At 35.3% G+C, this 22,255-nt stretch overlaps 1 protein-coding gene across 4 annotated transcripts in view; it reads right to left on the bottom strand.

Annotated features, from left to right (window-relative positions):
- The window catches only part of AMFR (autocrine motility factor receptor), a 61,126-nt gene that overhangs the window by 21,016 nt on the left and 17,855 nt on the right, over positions 1 to 22,255 (bottom strand). For all 4 annotated transcript variants that reach the window (XM_074293459.1, XM_074293457.1, XM_074293458.1 and 1 more), the window contains exons 2-8: positions 9,505 to 9,597; positions 6,267 to 6,431; positions 4,941 to 5,093; positions 2,917 to 2,957; positions 2,191 to 2,323; positions 1,202 to 1,335; positions 285 to 395 (exon numbers count right to left, since the gene is read on the bottom strand). In XM_074293459.1, the coding sequence (XP_074149560.1) occupies positions 285 to 395; positions 1,202 to 1,335; positions 2,191 to 2,323; positions 2,917 to 2,957; positions 4,941 to 5,093; positions 6,267 to 6,431; positions 9,505 to 9,597 (830 nt within the window). The remainder of the gene's footprint in view (positions 1 to 284; positions 396 to 1,201; positions 1,336 to 2,190; positions 2,324 to 2,916; positions 2,958 to 4,940; positions 5,094 to 6,266; positions 6,432 to 9,504; positions 9,598 to 22,255) is intronic.

Below are 22,255 nucleotides of genomic sequence, written 5' to 3' on the forward strand. Positions count from 1 at the left end.
GAAACTTCATATTCAATAAAAACAGGGCTACACCTGGCAACTACACTGAAGTACTCTCTGACAGCGATGCTGTAAAGGGAACAATCTGAGGAGTTTGAGCAAATTCCTCCAAATATATACTTCCTAACTTCTCCCCCCTCAATCAGATACTACTGCAGGTATAGAAATTGCACAGTCTATTAACTATACATATTTCCATACCTCTCAGAGTTTTCCTCTGCAAAATGAAGTAGCTAGAGGTCCCTTTTAGCTCCAATATTTGGTATTTTTCATTACACACATACTTGTGAAAGAGGTGTCCACAGGGCAGTTTCCTTGCAGACTGCATTGAGTCCCAGCAGATGGCACAGTCGTCATTATTGACAGCTAGTTCTTCAGGAGTTGCAACTGCAAACCTGTAACAAAAAAAAAAAAAAAAAAAAGAAAAAGAAAAAGAAAAGAAAAGAAAAAGAAAAAATGAATTTGGGACATCATTGTTGCTCTTCTAAAGCACTACAGTAATTCAAAGCACTCAATCAGCATTATTCAATCCTTAATAATATTACAGCTATTAAGAATGACAATTCACATTTATATTGTACTTTAGTTTACAAGAACATTGATATGACTTCTCCATAGGAATTGTGTAAAATAAGCAGATCAAGTTCAAATACCCCTATTTTGCAGAAATGGAATTGAAAGTTTAATGAGCTCACAGAGTGGTTACACAGCCAATAAGTACATAAGCCAGAACTGAGAGAAGGAGCTTCTGAATTCAAGTCAAGGTACTTTCCACTGCACTGTGATCCCCACCCTAAGTAGGTGAGGAGAAACTAAAAATCTTTACAAAAATAATCCATGTTCACTTTCTTCTACATCTTACTCAAACTTGAGTAAAAGTATAGAGAAAACCCTAAGCCAAACACTTATTATTAGACTCATAAGCCGATTTAAAAGTTTAGAGAGACGTGACAATCTTGGGCAGAGTTGTGACACTGTCTCTCTATTGCCTCTAGGATAAAAAATAACTTTTAAATCAGCTTATGAGTCTAATAATAAGTGTTTGGCTTAGGGTTTTACATAGGTAGTTGTATAGGATTCATACATAGTAATTCATAGTAAGATGTAACTGATACTTTTTTTTTTAAGTTCCTAAATAACTTACTACTATCCACCATCCAACATGGCTGTATTTCAGTGCTGTTAACCTATCCTCATTTACCTGGCCTCCATATTTCCAACTACACGCAAGTAATTCTTGTGGCGACGGATTCGACGTTGTACTTCATGGAACAGATAACGTAGTTGCATAAAGATCACCAAGCTGGCCATGGACAACCAGATGTTGCCAAACAGCTTAAAGAAAGCAGAGAAAAAGGAAATTAAAAATTAATAATAGGGTTCTGAAAGAAGTTATTATATTATGTGGCATATTTCATGGGCCAACATGAAACTGGAACACCACTTAACTAAATGAATTCTAACAAATTTCATAATGCATTACTATCTGATTTCTATTAGGAATCTTCAAATTATGTCTATTTTTTTTCTTTTTTTTCCCCTGAGGCTGGGGTTAAGTGACTTGCCCAGGGTCACACAGCTAGGAAATGTTAAGTGTCTGAGATCAAATTTGAACTCAGGTCCTCCTGAATTCAAGGCTGGTGCTCTATCCACTGCGCCACCTAGCTGCCCCCCAAATTATGTCTAAATGTTATATTCTGGATACATTTGATTTCATTCCTAAACAACCAAATTGATTTTCATCTTTATTATTTGCAAATTTAACCAAAGTAAAATTTAAGCAGTTAAGACTTTTAAGTCAGAAATAGCACAAAGACTATTAAAACATAATCATAAAAAACTAACATTATAGACATTCTTGTCCATGTTTATACAGCTACTGCTAATTTACAGAAACCAAACTATAGTACATGAGTAATTTTATGTTCAAAAATTACCATATGACTCTAGTCTACAGAAATGATAAAATCTAGGAATAGATTGAAATCTCAATGAACTAAATAACAGACTAATTTATCCCAGCTTATTTCTTTGTATATTTTATATATATAGATAGTTAAAATATAATCTCAATGTCTTCCCTATCTTATTTTACCAACTCAATACATCTCATTCTATATGTTTATTTTAAAATTTATTAATGAAGTCTTATCCTGAGTTCTACTAGAGGCTTATTCTGGTGTTACATACCAACATGTGAATATGGTGCATAAGGTCCAGAGATAACAAAGTGAGCTCCATAATAAAATCCGTATAATACACATAAGTGCCCTTTCCTTCCCAAGTCCCTTCATGATTGAGATCCCATAGGTGAATTACATAACTGTTGAGAAGAAATAATATTTAAATTGTCAGGATGCATTTTTATTTAATTTTGAAATTCTGCCCCATTTATATAAATGTTCCATCCTTCACACTAAAGCCATAACTACAAGGGAGGACAAGTATAGCTTTATCTCCATGGTACCAATGTGGAGGAGGAGGGGGAGGAAGAGGGAAGAAACAGATGGTACATGCTTCATTCTAATGGCAGAGAAGTATTGTGGCCTTTTTTCAAACTGATCTGTGCCTCAGAATCCCCAGATTACAATATGCATATTGTAGCCAGGACTGAACCTCAAGGCAGTCCCCTTCAGGCAGATATCAATTTCTAAGATAAGTTATTCTACTACTCCATTAACAAGTAAGTTTCTCTTCTGGGCTGTTAAGAAACTTCATATTCAATAAAAACAGAGCTACACTTGGCAAATACCCTGAAGTATTCTATAACAGTGATGCTGTAAAGGGAACAATTTGAGGAATTTGACCAAATTCACTCACCGGGGAATTTTTATCCCAAAGACTGTTGCTTTCCCCAACCCTAAACGATAACCCCCCCTCTTAACTCTCTAAGCAAAAAGATAGCTAGCTACTAACCGTAAAATCACATGAGCAGTCCTCACTGTCACAAGGAGAGACTAAAAAATAAGAAAACACAGTTTTACCAACTAAAACCTAGGAATATTCAGGCCAAACTCATGTTAGCAATCTAATATAAAACAAGATAAAATCAAGTCAATTAACAAGGAGTATATCTTTTTTTAAGTATACCAAGAATAACAGTTCCTTTCTCCTAAAGATCATTCATTAAGTACTAATAATTCTACCATGATAGAAGCAGGAAACAAATCAATTCAGTTAGCAACCCCTAATGAAGGCTGAATATGTCTGGTTATTAAAATCAATTAATAAGTTTTGAATTATCTATGGATTTAATAATCCATTTTGTGGTTCTTCTTTTATCAAAGAAAATAGATTAATGAAAATATTCACTATGAAGACCCTAAAGTCAGGTAAAGAGTTTAGAAAGTAACTTTTAATATCACATCCAAGTAGATACAATGCCTGATATAATAACCTCAGACCTATAGGCCAAAGACGAGTATTAATCACAGTTTTGGAAAGTCAGTTCCACCAGATGGCAGTAATGTTATCTATACCAGAAGTAATTTTCCAAATTCTTGAGAATCTTGGGTGTTTCATGACAAAAAAACCCCAGCCCTCTACACTGTTTTTGAATGAAGTTTATAGGAAATGATGAATTACAGTTTGCTAACATGACCTTAAATAAGGATATTTCAATTATAATAATTGATTAGGGCCTTAAAGAAGAATTAAGAGAAGACTTTTTTTTTTTTCCCCTTCCTTTCTTGTAAAGGCTGAGTGAATGGCATGGAACACTCTACAGAACAGACTTTTTTTTTGACATGCTAGTTAGTTTTGCTAAAAACTTTTCTCCCTATTTTCATTTTTTATCATAAGGAATACAACTCTAAAAGGGGAAAGGATACTCTGGGAAATATAGGCAATAAAAAAAATAAAAGATACGAATAACATTTTAGTTTTAAAGAATATTTCAGTAAATTATTTATTCAGTTTCATAAAGTGGCTTTTAATGTACTGCCAAACAAGACAGTTAAACACCTCAAATTCAAACAGACTGATATAAGATTCCAAATTTAAAACAACAACAACAACAATAACCTGTTTTCCTAATTATATTCAATATTCTACTTTCAATTTTATTTACTGTTTATTTGTATTATGAAGAATTCTACTGAACCAAAAAGTAAACTTTAGCCCTATTCCAACAAATTCCTGATTAATGAAGTCTAAATTAATACCTTTTTTGGTATGACATTGCCATTCCTGAGATTTTAGAATGTTTCATTATCATAACTAAAGATGAGATTAATTTTTTTAGTCTTCAAATAACATTTTTGTCTCAGACCCATGGTTTCAACAACGTAGAAATTACCAGTGTGGAAATTACCTACAACGATGTGGCTCAACAAATATAGAATCTGAAAAAAAATGGTCTCAAAGGATTGCATGTGACACTAAGATTGATAAGTGATCTCTCCAGGGAGACAAAGCTTAGTAATTGTTGGAGAGAGAGAGAGAGAGAGAGAGAGAGAGAGAGAGAGAGAGAGAGAGAGAGCTTCAACCTAGGTTCTATGGATGACAGAGTCAAACATCTATCCATATCTATCTCTCTCAAATAACATACCCACATCAAATATAAGGACAAATTAAAAATAGAACTTTAAAAACAGTTAGCATAAATCAGAATATAGTAAATCTTGCTCAACGTCGATAAATTGTTCCCTAATGTTTTAATAAATTATGACTGGTTGTTATTATGGATCCCTCAAGTCATTTTTCTGTGACAGCACAATATCATGTTCATCCCATTCTAAGGGCCCAATATACAGTTTATGTTTTGGTGAATAGACTTTTTTCTTCTTCAAAATTAAGAACTATTCTTAACTTTACTATTCTTAATGGATGAAGATTTTAAGTATCATTTTCCCATTTTTGTAAATATCTGTAAACACCCTTGAAAACATATAGAGGAAAATACAAGTAAGCATATGACCAGAGAACAGTGAAAGTCTCACCTCTGCAGCCATGAAGGCCAGTGTGTGCATTCCATGGGTATATCCCGTCACACAACAGACAACAGCTAATCCACAGCAGGAGAGCAGCATAGCAATCAGAAGAGTAAGCACTCGGACATGGCTGCTCATTGGTGTAGTAGGAGAAAACGAAAGCTGGAGTAAAATAAAGATAGAATCAAGTAACTGCTGAACTGACACACACAGAGGAAGAACAGAAGATATTTAGCTTCCTGATCAAAACCAGAGTTTTCCTCACTGGAGTTTTTGTATGACTGCATGTGATAAGAGCTGCACATAAACAACACTCACCTCCTCCCTCCTCGGATAGTGATGAGTGGTCCTCTGATATACACTGACATTATGCATTGGTTAATTTAGCCAAAATAACAGATAATGAGAAGAACAATTGTGAGTTCTTACATAGTTTTGCGAAAACACTTTGTCATTCACCTCACTGGTGAGGTTGGTGCTACTGATCATTTTGACTAAGCAGATCCAGGATAGCATAAGGTTTTATTCTATATGTATATTTGGAATCACTATGAAAAAATTTGGGAGACTAAGTTGGAAGGCTGGGAGTTATTCAAGCACGTGGGAATATGGAAGGATGGTTAATTTAGCTAGAAAAATAAAAGACTTTATAATATTTTAGTAAATTCCTAAAAATTTGATAGAGAAAACTTCATTGAGGAGCAACTGACTATAATGCTGAAGTGACCAGAACAGGTTAGTCAGGAAAATTCTAAAGACAGAAATTAAGGAAGCTGCTGAGCTTCAAGTTTTTACCCAAAGTGAGAGAAGGGCAGAATTGGGATCTAGACAGAAAATAGCCTTGCCTCACTTTTTCAGGGTGAATAGTGACTGAAAGGGATTGTTGCACACTATCAGTAAAAGGCAGCTATCAAGTTGGGTTAGAGAAGACAAGATAATCAGAAAGAGATAAAACACCAAATGCTGAAAGAGAATGATTAAAGCTTTAAACTATGAAGACTGTATATCTCTACATTTGCAAAGATAATTTGGCACTAAGTAAAACAGTTTATGTCTTTAAACAAACTCTACTAAACTCTGTGGGATGGACTAGCCCAGAAGGGAAAGGGCAGAGGTTGGAAATTTCAGAGTATAAAGGTCTTTCAAGAATCCCTTAATCAATTGAAAAGCAGCACAAAAACCACCTGTGCAAGTGACAATAAGAGTATAAGAGCCTGAGATCTTTCTGTTGAAGGACTAGCATCTTAGGGAAAACAGGGCTACTGACTCATACTCTATTTCAAAGCTGCCAGAACCATGTGATTAAGAAAAAGAAAAGCCATTCTGAAAACTTACATATTCAAACCTGTCTTTGCATAGCTGCACCATCAGATGCAGAAACACAAGTCCAGCAAACCAGAGACACCACATCACTACTTCTTCCACTGTCTGGACGTTCAGCACACCAAAAATGAAAATGAACTTGTAGAAGATAAAGTTCCAAAACTTGTCCTTTAGGTGCTAAAGAGAAAAAGTATAATGGAAAAAAGTTCATTAAAGAATCTACCATCATGAGCACCACACATACCAAGAGATTTCTTTACACCCCAAGTTAGTTGTCATGGATAAATATCTGCATTTAGCTAGTTAGATTGCCTTTCAACAAATAACTTCAATATTAACTTCTAAAAAACAGGCAATACGATGATCAATAGTGGAAAAGAAAAAAAGAGAGGGAGGGTGGCACAGGCAAAAATGATGCATTGATTCTTTTACTATAGATTCTGAAATAACATAGAAAATAGGCACTTATGTAAAAGATACTGGCTTTGAGTTCTAAATCTGTTTCTCAATGACTCTGGTATATATATGTTATAGTGATAAGGAATGATTACACTAGTCCTCCATCCTAGCTATGACCAAAAATTCTTGCTATTTGAAACGTGTTAAAAATGCTTATTATGCCATTTCAAAGTTTCATTTTTCTAAAATGATAAATTACAGATCTATTGTTGATTTGCATTGACAAATGAAACCTCAAGTCTAGACTAAAAAAAATGTATATTTTTTAAAATATTAAAAAAAATTTTTTTTTTGACTCAGGCAATTGGGATTAAGTGACTTGCCCAGGGTCACATAACTAGGAAGTGTTAAGTGTCCAAAACCAAATTTGGACTCAGCTCCTTCTGACCTCAGGGCTGGTGCTCTATCCGCTGTGCCACTTACCTGCCAGTAATATTTTTGAATTTAAATACAAAATGAGAAAAAATAAAAAAACAAAACACTGCCATGTACTCAGCAGACCAATAAATTTCCATTTCAAGAAAACCTATGTAAATATAATAAATTCTACATATTATTTTTCAAAGCTTCTCAGATTTTCTTTAATTCCTTGTTGGTTTTCTTTTGTTTTTTGCTATGTACTTTTTACTTTTTTCCCCTTCCTCCAATTAAGAAGACTACAATTAAGGGTAGATATATGTGTGTATACTTTTATACTTCTAATGTTCTAACAAGTTGACCCTTTGCTTATATATGAAATTTTATTCTAAAATTTTATTGCAGGCCTCAGTTTCTTCATCTTCAAAAAAGGAACTAGACTAATTGATATTGGAGATCCCTTTCATCTTTAGCACCCTATTATTCTATCTGATATTAATTTATCTGATTACACATATATTTAACATCTTGGAGTTTGATATTACATTCTTCCCCATTATGACCTTATTTATTTTGGATAGTTCCAAGCCACCAAAAACAAGTCTTTTGGTAAGATAAATTATAATAGGCTATATTATATAATCTATAACATATCACATTTATATAGGACAAGGTAATAATGGATTAGACAACCTACCATACAAAGATATTCTCTATATGGTTCTTAATAATCTGAAAAACATTTATAGAAGTCTCTATCATGTAGAGTTAGTGCTGAAAAAATATATTTGTCATGCAACACTATAATTTTTTTATTTTTTAAATATTTAAAAAAAAATTTTAGTTCCAAATTGTCTCCCTCTTTTACACTTCTCCTCTTAGCCACTGAGAAGGCAAGTAATATATCAAGTACACAAGTAAAATGATGCAAAATATATTTCCATATGAGCCATGTTGTCACCCCCCCAAAAAAATCATAAAACAATAAACAAAAGAAACATTAAGAAAAGTGAAAAAAGTATACTTCAATCTGCCCTCAGAGTTCATCAGTTCTCTCTCAGGAGATAGCAGTTTTATCATGGGTTTATTATTTGGAGTTCAGCCTTGTAATTTAGATGAGTAACTTTTTAAAATGCTCAGACTGTTAAGAATCATATAGAGAATATTTTTGTATGCATCATCAGATTCAAACCCAACAAAGAGGGTAAGTAATATTTGGGGAAGAAAGAAAAAAGCAGTAGAGTTAGCTGAGTCTTTTCATGGATCACCCTAACCAAAAGCATGGGTTCAACATTGTATCTATATGTTTCCACATGTACAGCAAACTGCCTAAACCTTCCTAGTTTCCCTTTTTTTTTTTTTTTGGGGGGGGGAAGGGGAGGATCATAAAGCTGGTTAGTAAACCTAGTTAGTAAATGTCTGAGGCTGGACTTGAACATAAAGACAAGTCTTCCTGACTCCAAGCCCAGCGTTATATGCACTCTGGTGCCACCTAGCGCCTGGACTAATTCTCTAATGAAAAAACTTGAGAACAAAAAAATAAGGGCAGTACTGCTTAGAATCCAGGAGCGCATGCTAGTCACAATCCTGTCGTAATTCTAAAATGGCAAGCCCGAAAATGCTCCAGAACCTATCACATTTATCAATGTTAAAGTTCACAGAATCACAGACTCAGACCTACAAGGGGACCTAAAGGGAAAAACATTTACTCCAAGACCCTCGCTATATAACAAGGAAACTGAAGCTCCCCAAAATAAAGTGTCTTGCCCAAAGACCAAAAAGAAAGGTCAGGACAGAGTCAAGATTTTATGGTGGTTCAAAAACCAACATTTTGCCCACCATAACAAGTTGCTACACCAGGCCATTTTTGTTTATCATTATAGAATTAAGGTTCCAAAGGACCAGGAAAGGGTGGAAATAGAAATCCTTTGGGTGAAAATGCTCCATCTTACAAAGAAGCAGTGCCACACCTAAAATTAAACAGTATTTACTAGCTAGTCAGCTAATCTGTTTATCTACCTACAGGATCCAGTATTTTTAAAATGGAATAGTCATTCTTTTAAGGACTATTCTGAACTCTTTTTTTTTTTTTTTAAAGAGACAAACTATTCTCTATAATAAATATCCACTGAGTACCAGAACTGTAGGTGAGAAGAATGATTTTAAAGGGATATATTGCCTATATATACCTGATTTATATATCATAAGCAGAGATACAAGAGAAAGTTATCTAATGTCTCAAAAAGAAACAGATTCTGTATTTGATATAGAAAATCTCTTGAGTAATTTCTTTCAGACTCCAAAATATGACCTTTAAGAATATTCATCATCCTTGAATCTCAAAAAAAATCACACACATATACACAAATATCTGGTTACTAGACAGCTTAGCACTACTCTTTATCTGTGTTGGTTATGCATATAAATCACTTACCTGCCTCTCACTCACTCGAAGAGGACCAAATACAACACATTGGATTAACTTGGCCACCAACATCAAGAAACAGCAAGCAGTATTTACCAAGACCTGTACATAAACCCAAAAGAGGAATAAATTTTATTTTCTCCTGCTGCAAAGATAAATATATAAAGCAACCTTAAAGACTTCACAAGAAGAAATTCAGCCATGATTTCCAAGGAGATGAAAATCAATTCAATTTAGTTTAACATTTATTGAATCCCTTTTCTATGCATAAGGTACTGTGCACTAAAATGTGAAAAACAAAATAAACAGACCTATCCTCTAAGATCTTACATAACAGGGAAGAATAATCAACATTTATTAATCACCTACTAGATGCAAGCACTATTAACTGCTAGTGATACTAAAGAGAAAAATTTCCCATCCTCAAGGAGTTTCCCTTTTATCAAAGAAAACAACATGATAAAAATACATACAGACAGACAGACAGACAGACACGTACACACACAATTTCTGTAATCTAGCTTTTTTGTTTTGTTTTACTTTTTTTGTTTTTGGAGGCTGGAGCAAAATCTAATTGCTTCAGTTGAAATTTATTTGTTTTTTTTAAATTAATTTCATAATTATAACTTTTTTTTGACAGTACATATGCATAGGTATTTTTTTACATTATCCCTTGCACTCACTTCTGTTCCAAAATTTCCCCTCCTTCCCTCCACCCCCTCCTCTAGATGGCAGTCCCATACATGTTAAATGTGTTATAGCAGATCCTAGATACAATATATGTGTGCAGAACTGAATTTCTTGTTGCACAGGAAGAATTGGATTCAGAAGGTAAAAATAACCTGGGAAGAAAAACAAAAATGCAAACTGTTTACGCTCATTTCCCAGTGTTCCTTCTCTGGGTGTAGCTGATTCTGTGCATCATTGATCAATTGGAACTGAATTAGATCTTCTCTATGTTGAAGATATCCACTTCCATCAGAATATGTCCTCATACAGTATTGTTGTTGAAGTGTATAATGATCTCCTAGTTCTGCTCATTTCACTCAGCATCAGTTGATGTAAGTCTCTCCAAACCTCTCTGTATTCCTCCTGTTGGTCATTTCTTACAGAACAATAATATTCCATAATATTCATATACCATAATTTACCCAATCATTCTCCAATTGATGGGCATCCATTCATTTTCCAGTTTCTAGCCACTATGAAAAGGGCTGCCACAAACATTTTGGCACATACAGGTCCCTTTTCCCTTCTTTAGTATTTCCTTGGGATATAAGCCCAATAGTAGCACTGCTGGATCAAAGGGTATGCACAGTTTGATAACTTTTTGGGCATAGTTCCAGATTGCTCTCCAGAATGGTTGGATTCTTTTAAAAGTCCACCAACAATGCATCAGTGTCCCAGTTTTCCCACATCCCCTCCAACATTCATCATTATCTTTTCCTGTCATCTTAGCCAATCTGACAGGTGTGTAGTGGTATCTCAGAGTTGTCTTAATTTGCATTTCTCTGATCAATAGTGATTTGGAACACACTTTCATATGAGTAGAAATAGTTTCAATTTCATCATCTGAAAATTGTCTGTTCATATCCTTTGACCATTTATCAATTGAAGAATGGTTTGATTTCTTATAAATTAGAGTCAGTTCTCTATATATTTTGGAAATGAGGCCCTTATCAGAACCTTTAACTGTAAAAATTTTTTCCTGGTTTATTACTTCCCTTCTAATCTTGTTTGCATTAGTTTTGTCTGTACAAACTTTTTAATTTGATGTAATCAAAATTTTCTACTTTGTGATCAATAATGATCTCTAGTTCTGATGAGGTAAATACCTAATGCTGAGATATATACCTCAATAGGATTAATTAAGGTCTAGTGGCAGGATTGGGGTACATGGAGTCACATGGATCTCCCCTGCAACCCTTTAGGATTCGGCACAAGGATACAAAGTTAAATCAGGACTAGTGGTAGCAAGAGTCCCCTGTAAATGAATTTATAGGCCCGAAAACATAGATTGATAAAAGATGTTTATTGCAAGGTTTGAAAGCAAGGTTAAAATCTGGTTAGTAAACGGCATTAGATGGAGGAATATATATGCTGAAAGCGGTGGGGACAGAGACCTCTCTGACAAAGGATGATTCTACTTTTGCTGTTTTTATCTGCTTGAAGGGGCAGATGGGCGGAGCCCAGGTTGATTCCTGGAAGGACAGATTCTTGGCGGGCTTTTCAGATAAGGAAGAAACTGTTTTGGGGAAACCTAAGCAGATAGTTGGGGGTTGGGTTATCTAAGCAGATCATTAGAATGGGGGCTGAAAACTCAAGCCAGCTCAGATCCGGTGGGGGCTGGGTACAAGTCCAAAACTGGCTAAGATATAGATCTTTTCCCCTAGGAATACAAAAGGGTGGTTTTGACCAGATCTTGTAAATCAAAGATCACTCCCAAAGGAAGTTGGAAATCAGACAAGGAATCTTAAAGGAGGCTACGCCCGCATCAGTTCTCCTTGGGTCACAAATTCTTTCCACCTCCACAAGTCTGAGAGGTAAACTATCCTATGTTCCTCTAATTTATTTATGATCTCATTCTTTATGCCTAAATCATGGACCCATTTTGATCTTATCTTGGTATGTGGTGTTAAGTGTAGGTTCATGCCTAGTTTCTGCCATACTAATTTCCAGTTTTCCCAGCAGTTTTTGTCAAATAATGAATTCTTATCCCAAAAGTTGGGATCTTTGGGTTTGTCAAACACTAGATTGCTATAGTTATTCACTATTTTGTCCTGTGAACTTAACCTATGCCACTGATCAACTAGTCTATTTCTTAGCCAATACCAAATGGTTCTGGTGACTGCTGCTTTTTAATATAGTTCTAGATCAGGTACAGCTAGACCACCTTCATTTGTGTAATCTAGTTTTAGAAGGGAAAGCACTAGCAAATGAGGAGTCTTCATGTGAAAGCTACAACTTGAGCTAAGTCTTTAAGAGATATGGCATGTATAAAAATAAATGCAGGATAAAACAATATATAGAAGAGCTTTTAAAATGTACTATAGGGAAAAGAGAGAAAGAGGGGAAAAACACTTTTCTAAGACTAAGGAAGCGTTCCTGCTAAGTCTAAGTGAAGGTAAGAGGATAAGGCAACAATGACTGAAGGAGGAGAAGAAACCTAAATATAGCTGGGAGTGGTGGGAGATAATCCTACAAAGATGGTATTGTTTTGTCATTTTCAGTGAAGTCTGACTTTATGACCCCTTTGGAGTTTTCTTGGAGAGATTTGCCATTTCTTTCTCCAACTCATCCTACAGATAAGGAAACTGAGGCAAAGAGGGTTAAGTAACTTGCCCGGGGTCACATAACTAGTAATTGTTTGAGGCACATTTGAAAACAGATGTTCCTGACTCCAGGTCTGGCACTACCCACTGTGATACCTAGATGCTTTATAAAGATACATTTAAACTACATTGTAAAGAGCCTTAAAAGTAAAGCTAAGAAGTTTCTCAGAAAACAAAGGTGAATAACTGATGGTCCCTGGGGGGGTGGAGAAAAGTAGAGAGAGACAATTATAGAGGTAATACTTTAACCTGGCAGTAGATCATACTCAGTCAACCAGGCACTGTGCTAAAACTCCGAGAAGACAAAAAAGTGCAAAAATAGCTTTGGCCTCAATAAAATTACAACACAATAGAACAAGATAATATAGATACAGAATTGATGAGGGGCCTTTGAGAAGGAAAGGCATTAGCAGCCTGCATGACCATGAAGAACCTTCTGGAGTTGGTGAGATTTGCATTTGACAGTCTGGAAGGAAGTCAGGAAAACTACAAGGGGCAGGGTGGGGGATGGAATATTGCAGGTGTGGGGGACAGCAAGAAAGGAGTCACTGAGATGGGTCAGTCAACAAGGATTTATTAAGCATCTATTATGTGCTGGGCACTGCGACAAGCCACATGGTGGAGCAGAAAGTACTATACCAAATAAGGAAGAGGCTGGTTTAAATTTGGCCTCCAACACTTACTGTGTGACCCTATGCAGAGAGAGAGAGAGAGAGAGAGAGAGAGAGAGAGAGAGAGAGAGAGAGAGAGATATGAAGAGGGAGAGAGAAAGGGAGGGAGGAAGAGGAGGAGGGGAAGGAAGTAGAGGGAAAAGTGAAAGGGGAGGAGGGAGAGAGAAAGGAGGGAAATTAATAGGGGAAGGGGGAGGAAGGAGGGAAGAAGATAAAAAGAAGAGAGAAAATTAGATAATTTCAAAGGAAAGACATTAAAATTAAGGAAGGCTTCCTAAAGAAGGTAAGACTCCAGTTGAGACTTGAAGGAAACTAGAGAAGACTGAGATGAAGGGACAGTTCCAGGCCTGGGTGACTGCCAACAAAAATGTCAGGAGATGGGAGTATCATTATATGAGGAACAGTCAAATGTCACTGGATCTAATAATATATTGGGAGGAAGGGTGCAAAAAGAAAGTGTAAGACTTTTAAAAGTAGGAGGGACCAGGTTATGTAGGGTTTTAAAAGCCAAGCAGAGTTTACAACCCAGAAGCAATATAAAGTTATTGGAATTGATTGAATAAGAATAAGGGGATGATAGATCTGTCCTTTAGAAAGATAAAATTGAAAGTTGAATGGAAAATAAACTGGACTGGGGACATATGAAGGCAAATCAGTACACAACAGTCCAGGGGTAAGGGAATGAGAGTCTTCTGGACCATCAGGATGATGGCAATAATCAGAGGAGAGAGGAGGGCTTTTTTTTTTTTAAATTTTACAATTATAATTTTTTAATAGTATATATGCATGAGTGATTTTTTATAACATTATCCCTTGTATTCATTTTTCCAAATTTTCCCTTCCCTCCCTCTATTCCCTCCCCTAGATGACAGGCAATCCCAAACATTTTACATGTGTTACAGTATAACCTAGATACAATATATGTGTGAAAATCCAATTTTCTTGTTGCACGTTAAGTATTAGATTCCGAAGGTATAAGTAACCTGGGTAGATAGACAGTAGTGCTAACAATTTACATTCACTTCCCAGTGTTCCTTCTCTGGGTGTAGTTGTTTCTGTCCATCATTGATCAACTGGAAGTGAGTTGGATCTTCTTTATGTTGAAGATATCCACTTCCATCAGAATACATCTTCATACAACATTGAAGTGTACAGCGATCTTCTAGCTCTGTTCATTTCACTCAGCATCAGTTCATGTAAGTCAAGAGAGGAGGGCTTAAATGAGTGGTGTTTTAAAAGTAAAAATGACAAGACCTGGCAACTGATTGGATATGGTGGGTAAGAGAGATTAAGGAGTTGAGAATGATCACCAAGGTTGTGAATATGAGTAACTGGTAGGGTGATGGTATCCTTAACAATAAGTAATAGAAAAGTCAAGAAGAGGTGAGGTCTTGGGGGAAAAAACTACATTTTTTGACATGTTAAGTTTAAGATGTCTATAGGACATCCAGTTCAAGATATCTAATAGGCAATTAGAGATGTAAAAATTGAAGTCAGGAGAGAGGTTAGGATTAGACAAACAGATCTGAAAATCACCTGCATATACATGGAAGCTGATAAGCTCACCAAGTGAAATAGCATAGGGAGAATGGAAAAGAGTCTAGAGGCAGAGCCTTTGGAAATGCTCAAAATTAGCAGGAGATACGTGAATATCCAGAAAAAAAAAAAAAAAACTGAGAATATAGTAGGTATATAGCAGACAGGTATGAGAAGAACCAGGACAGTAGTACCATGGAAACACAGAGGGAAGAAAATATCAAGAAAAAAGGGTGAGTCCTGTCAGAATGGCTAAGATGACAGGAAAAGATAATGGTGAATGTTGGAGGGGATGTGGGAAAACTCGGACACTGCTACATTGATGGTGGAATTGTAAGCAGATCAAACCATTCTGAAGAGCAATTTGGAACTATGCTCATAAAGTTGCAAACTGTACATACCCTTTGACCCAGCAGTGTTTCTACTGGGCTTATATCCCAAAGAGATTTTAAAGGAGGAAAAGGGACCCACATGTGCAAAAATGTCTGTGGCAGCCCTTTTTATAGTGGCCAGAAACTGGAAACTGTATAGATGCTTGTCAACTGGAGAATGGGTGAATAAACTGTGGTATAGGAATGTTATGAAATATTATTGTTCTGTAAGAAACGACCAGCAGGATGATTTCAGAGAGATCTGAAAAGACTTATGTTAACTGATGCTGAGGGAAATGAGCAAAATCAGGAGATCATTTTTTTTGTTGTTGTTTTGTTTTTTTTTCTTTTTCCCTGAGGCTGGGGTTAAGTGACTTGCCCAGGGTCACACAGCTAGGAAGTGTTAAGTGTCTGAGATCAAATTTGAACTGGGGTCCTCCTGAATTCAGGGCTGATGCTTTATTCACTGCACCACCTAGCTGCCCCCAAACCGGGAGATCATTATACACAGCAACAAGAAGACTATATGAGGATCAATTCTGATGGATGTGGCTCTATTCAACAATGAGATAATTCAAACCAGTGCCACTTGTTTTGTGATAAAAAGAGCCATTTACACCCAGAGAGGGAACTATGGGAATTGAGTGTAGACCACAACATAGCATTTTTACTTTTTCAGTTGATATTTACTTGCATTTTGCTTTCCTTCCCAGGTTTTTGGTTTTTTGTTTTTCTAAATCTGATTCTTCTTGCGCAGCAAAGTAACTGTATAAATATGTATACATATATTTTAACATATTTAACATGTATTGGACTATATGCCATCTAGGGGAAGGGGGAGGGGGAAAGAGGGAAAAATTTGGAACAGAAAGTTTTACAAGAGTCAATGTTGGAAAAACTACTCATGCATATGCTTTGTAAATAAAAAAGCTTTAATAAATCAAGCCATTCTCCAATTGACAAATGGTCAAAGGATATGATCAGACAATTTTAAGATGATGAAATTGAAACTATTTCTACTCATATGAAAGGGTGTTCCAAATCACTACTGATCAGAGAAATGCAAATTAAGACAACTCTGAGATAGCACTACACACCTGTCAGATTGGCTAAGATGACAGGAACAAATAATGATGAATGTTGGAGGGGCTGTGGGAAAACTGGGACACTGATGCATTGTTGGTGGACTTTTAAAAGAATCCAACCATTCTGGAGAGCAATCTGGAATTATGCCCAAAAAGTTATCAAACTGTGCATATCCTTTGATCCAGCAGTGCTACTACTGGGCTTATATCCCAAGGAAATACTAAAGAAGGGAAAGAGACCTGCATGTGCCAAAATGTTTGTGGCAGTCCTTTTGTAGTGGCTAGAAACTAGAAACTGAATGGATGCCCATCAATTGGAGAATGGTTGGGTAAATTGTGGTATATAAATATTATGGAATATTATTGTTCTGTAAGAAATGACCAGCAAGATGAATACAGAGAAGCTTGGAGAGACTTACATGAACTGATGCTGAGTGAAATGAGCAGAACATTATACACTTCAACAATACTGTATGAGGATGTATTCTGATGGAAGTGGGTATCTTCGACAAAGAGAAGATCTAATTCAGTTCAAATTGATCAATGATGGACAGAATCAGCTACACCCAGAAAAGGAACACTGGGAAATGAATGTGGACTACTTTCATTTTCCCAGGTTATTTTTACCTTCTGAATCTAATTCTTCCTGTGCAACAAGAGAACTGTAAGGTTCTGCACACATATATTGTATCTAGGATATACTATAACATATTTAACATGTATAAGAATGCTTGCCATCTAGGAGAGGGGGTAGAAGGAGGGAACAGAAAAGTCGGAACAGAAGTGAGTGCAAGGGATAATGTTGTAAAAAATTACCCATGCATATGTACTATCAATAAAAAATTATAATTTTAAAAAAGAAAAAAGGGATGATTAACACTGTCAGAGACTACACAGAAGTCAAAAAGGATGAGAATTGATTAGATTTGACATTTGAAAGACCATTGGTAACTCTGGAAAGAGTAATTTCAGTTGATCAGTAAAGTTGAAAGCCAAACTACAGAGTTAAAATAAGAGAGGAAAAAGAAAAGGCGTATAGGTTATAATTAAGATGGCCTTTTCATGGAATTCAGTCACAAAAGGAAGAATAGAATGACAGATTATCCTATGGATAGATGAATCAAGTGAAGAATTTTTGAAGATGGAGGAGACATGGGCATTTTTGTAGGCAGAAGGGAAGAATCTAGTAGACAGGAATAAAAAGAGATAAGAGAGAGAATAGGGGAGAGAAAGGATGCAATCTCTTGTAAAAGGATAAATGGGACTATTTGTGCATGTAAAAAAATTAGCCTATCAAGGAGAAGGGTCATATCTTTTTGTGAGACAGGTGTATAGAAAGGCACCTGCATAATATAAGTAGATTAGTGCCTACAATATAGAATACATAGAAGAGAGTAGAATGAAAGAAGATAAAAAAGCAGGAAGGGTCCATGTTATGAAGAGATTTAAATGTCAAATAAAGGAATACTACATATGAGCCTGAAGTTTATCCAGAGGCAAGGGAATTCACTAATCAGAAACTGATGTGATCAGACTTAAATCTGAGAATAAACATATTGACAGCTGAGTGGACAATGGATTGAATTGAGAAGATTTAGGGCAGGAAAATTTGTTTAAAAGGTCACTGTATTGTTGGGAGTGATAGTGAGGAAAGCTTGAACTCAAATTGTGGCAAAATGAATGGAGATAAAGGGACATACGTGAGAGATTTTTTAAAGTTAGAAACAATATTTGGCAATGGACTGAGTATGTATGGTGATAACTGAGAATGTAGGTCCTTGGTAAATGGAAAGATGATGATGCCTTCAACAGTAATAAGGAAGTCTAGGAGACAATAGGATGAAAGGGAGATAATAAGTTCTGTTTTGGTAATGCTGAATTTGAGATACTTAGAGGATTACCAGTTTGAGAAATTCTTAATAGCATTTGGCAATGGAAAACTAGAACTTAGGACAGAGACTACATATGGATATGGAAACCTATAAATTACTGGGGAAATCGGGGAGAGGAGGTGGGAGAGACCTGATTTTGGTGAAGGCTTGAAGATAGACAAGTAAGAATGGAAAAGATTTATGATTTAAATTTAGTCAGATATTCCAAAGGGCTTAGTGGAAAATGTAAGCAGGGTTAAGGTGGACAGTTGTGAGGAAATGTTAAGTTGTAGATGGGAATAAAGTTTTTATATATATACATATATTGGCAGCCAGGAATTTAGAGTCACTGGGATGTATGTATAATTAAATAGAAAAGAGGCATACACTAAAAGATATTAAGACTAGTATGACTATTGTTATAATAATATATGCATTATGTAAACAAAGCCCAAAACTATGAGTTTGGAAACCATGAGCAAGAAAGAAATAAAGGAGATAAATGGGAAAAAGAAAAATAGAGTATTGTGAAAATGGAATGGACAGGACTCCATAACTGGTAATGCAAGGAGAGTATGAAGGAGAATAAAAAGGACTTCAAGTTTCTGAGCCTAAAAAACTGACCTGAAATCAAAGAAATCCGGATTCAAATCATATCTCTGACACTACTTGCATGACCTTGAGCAAATAAATTATTTTCCGCAAGCTTCAAATTCCTCTTCTATAAAATTCGTTCCAAAAGGTCTATAAGGTCACTCCAGGTGTACATCTATAATCCCTTACTTCTATATAACCAACACAAAAGGAAAACTAGAAATCACTGCAGAAGCTTTAGTGAATCATAGATACATTTTGTTAAAAACATCATAAGACACAGCTACAAAATAAAGGATCACAGAATTTGTAGTTGAAGAAAAGCTATGAAATCATCTAGTACAATTGATGAGAACACTTAAAGTTCTGTGAAAGTGAAGTATCTTATCCAAAGTTATAAAAGCAGAACATGGCAGACTCAAAATGTGACCCCAAAACTTGATTCCAAAGGTACTGTTGCCTCCCCTTTGAAAAAAAATCACGTTAGAACTAATTTACCCAACAAAAGGAGAACATAATGCTCTCAATGGCAATGATAGTTATAAAAACCAACTACTAAATACTGGGCAGAAATATAAAGAAGCCCAAGCCAAAGAAAAAGAAAGAAAAAAAGGAATGTCAAAAGAAGGAAAACAAAAATCAAACAGAGAGGTAAAGTTGGGTATAAGTTTCAAAATTAAGGCCTAATAATAACTTATGGATAAAAGATACAACTACACCCTGGATTTCCCTGGATTCACTACATTTATAGTTTCTCTCCAGTGTGAATTCTCTGAAATTGATTTAACAATGAGCTGTGACTGAAGGCTTTGCCCCAGTGATAGATAGCATGCCCAATTTCTCTTCAGTGTGAATTCTTCAATGTTTGAGGGGACTATGGCCCAACCAAACTGTTTCCTACTTTCTTCTCAGCATAACTTCTCTGACATCTAATAAAGTTAAATTTTAACTAAAAACAATTCCCATGGTAATTAAAATTGTGGGACTTCTTTCCTGCACTGTTCTAGGTACTGGGGACAAGAATGAAAAACAAAAAAAGTTCCTATCTTGCAATGAAGTTGGTAAAAAGAGTAAAACGCATACATGTATGCACAAATATACACATACATATATTACTACAATACAACTGACATTTACATAGTAATTTATAACTATTAAAACCTTTTCCAAAGATTCTCATTAAAGTTTGACTCTGAACAAATATAAATAATGCCATAATCACATCTCTATTTTAAAGAGGAAGAACTTAAGGTTCAAAAAGACAAAAAGATTTTTCCAAGATTACCTAATCAGTAAATGAATGAGCCAAGATTGCAATCTAGATCTAATGCTTAATCCGAAAAACTTAATAAAAGTGAGACAGAAGTTTGGAGGGAAAAAAAAAAGATTGAAATGATATAGTATTAGTGAAAATTTTTAAATGCTATGGAAAATTCCAAAGGACATTATAAAAACAAATGACTAAGTGCAAGCTGATAAGAAGGCATGTGATTTGGGGCAAATAGGGGGTGCAGTAGATAGAGCATTGGCCCTGATGTCAGTAGGACCTGAGTTCAAATGTGATCTCAGACACTTAACACTTCCTGGGCAAGTCACTCCAATTGCCCCAGCCCAAAAAAAAAAAAAAAAAAGGAAGGCAGGTGGTTCAAGAAAACAAGTTCTACTCAGTATTTGACAAAAGTTGCTGAAAAAACTAGAAAACAGCATAGCAGAACCTAGGCATAGACCAATTATGTCTCTCTCTATAGATATATAGATACCCTATACCAAAATAAGGTCAAAATAGGTTCATATAATGGGTTATACTATAAGCAAAATTAAGAGAGCAATAGATAGTTTACATGTTTGGAGAAGGGAGGAATTTATGGCCAAAGAACTAGAGAACATTATGAACTACAAAATGGATAATTTTGATTACATTAAATTTAAAATAATTTGCACAAATAAAATCAATGCACCCAAGATTAGAAGGAAAGCAGAAAGCTAAGAAAATATTTACAGGTAGTACTTCTGATAAAGGCCTCATTTCTAAAATATATAAAGAGCTGAGTCAAATTTATAATACAAGTCATTCCCCAATTGTTAGTCAAAGGATATGAACAGATTAATTTTCAGATGAAGAATTTAAAGCCATCATATGAAAACATACCCCAAAACACTTCTGATTAAAGAAATGTTAAATAAGCCAACTCTGAGATATTACATCACACCTATCAGATTAGCTAAGATGACTGGAAAAGATAATGACAAATGTTGGAGATGATGTGGGAAACCTGGGACACTAAAGCTTTGTTGGTGGAATTGTGAAATGACCCAACCATTCTGGAGAACAATTTGAAATTATGCCCAAAAGGCTATAAAATTGTGCATACTTTTTGGTCCAGCAGTCCTACTACTGGGTCTGTATTCTAAAGAGATCATAAAAGAGGGAAAAGGGCCTCTATGTGCAAAAATATTTATAACAACTCTTTTTCTAGTGACAAGGAATTGGAAATTGAATGAATGCCCATCAAATGAGGAATGAATGAATTAAGTGATGGTTTATGAATGTAATGGAATATGTAATGGAATAGAATACTATTCTATAAGAAACGAACAGGATGATTTCAGAAGAGCCTAGAAAGACTTATATGAACTGATGCTGAGTGAGGTAAGCAGAGCCAGGAGAATATTGTACACAATTATATAATGATCAACTATCATAGACTTAGCTCTTTGCAGCAATGTGATAATACAAGATAATTCAAATAGACTTGGGATGGAAAATGCCATCCATATCTGGAGAGAAAACTATAAAGACTGAATGTGGATCAAAGGATAGTATTCCCCCACCCCCCTTTTTTTGGTATTTTGCCATTTCTTTCTTGTGGTTTTTCCCTTTTGACCTTATTTTTCTTGTATAACATGACAAAAATGCAAATATGTTTAAAAAGATTTTATACAACCTATTTTACATAACCATTTTCATAACCTATATCAGATTGCTCGCTGTCTTGGAAAAATGGAAGTAAAGGAGTAAAGAAAAACTTGGAACACAAAATCATACAGAAATGAATGTTGAAAACTATGTTTATATGTATTTGGAAAAACAAAATATTGAGGAAAAGGAAAAAAGAAAGCAAGTTATAGGGCATGTACTATTATTATAATCAATTCATCTTCAGTGTTCCAAAGCATTTCTGATACAACAGACAGATATAGGACAGGTCTCCAGAGTCAGCCACTTGATCCCCTCGGGGGGGGGGTTAACCATAAGAGGTTGGAGGACAGTATATCTGGTACCATATAACTCATGAACTC

This window comes from Sminthopsis crassicaudata, chromosome 2, assembly GCF_048593235.1.
Source record: "Sminthopsis crassicaudata isolate SCR6 chromosome 2, ASM4859323v1, whole genome shotgun sequence".
NCBI lineage: Eukaryota > Metazoa > Chordata > Mammalia > Dasyuromorphia > Dasyuridae > Sminthopsis > Sminthopsis crassicaudata.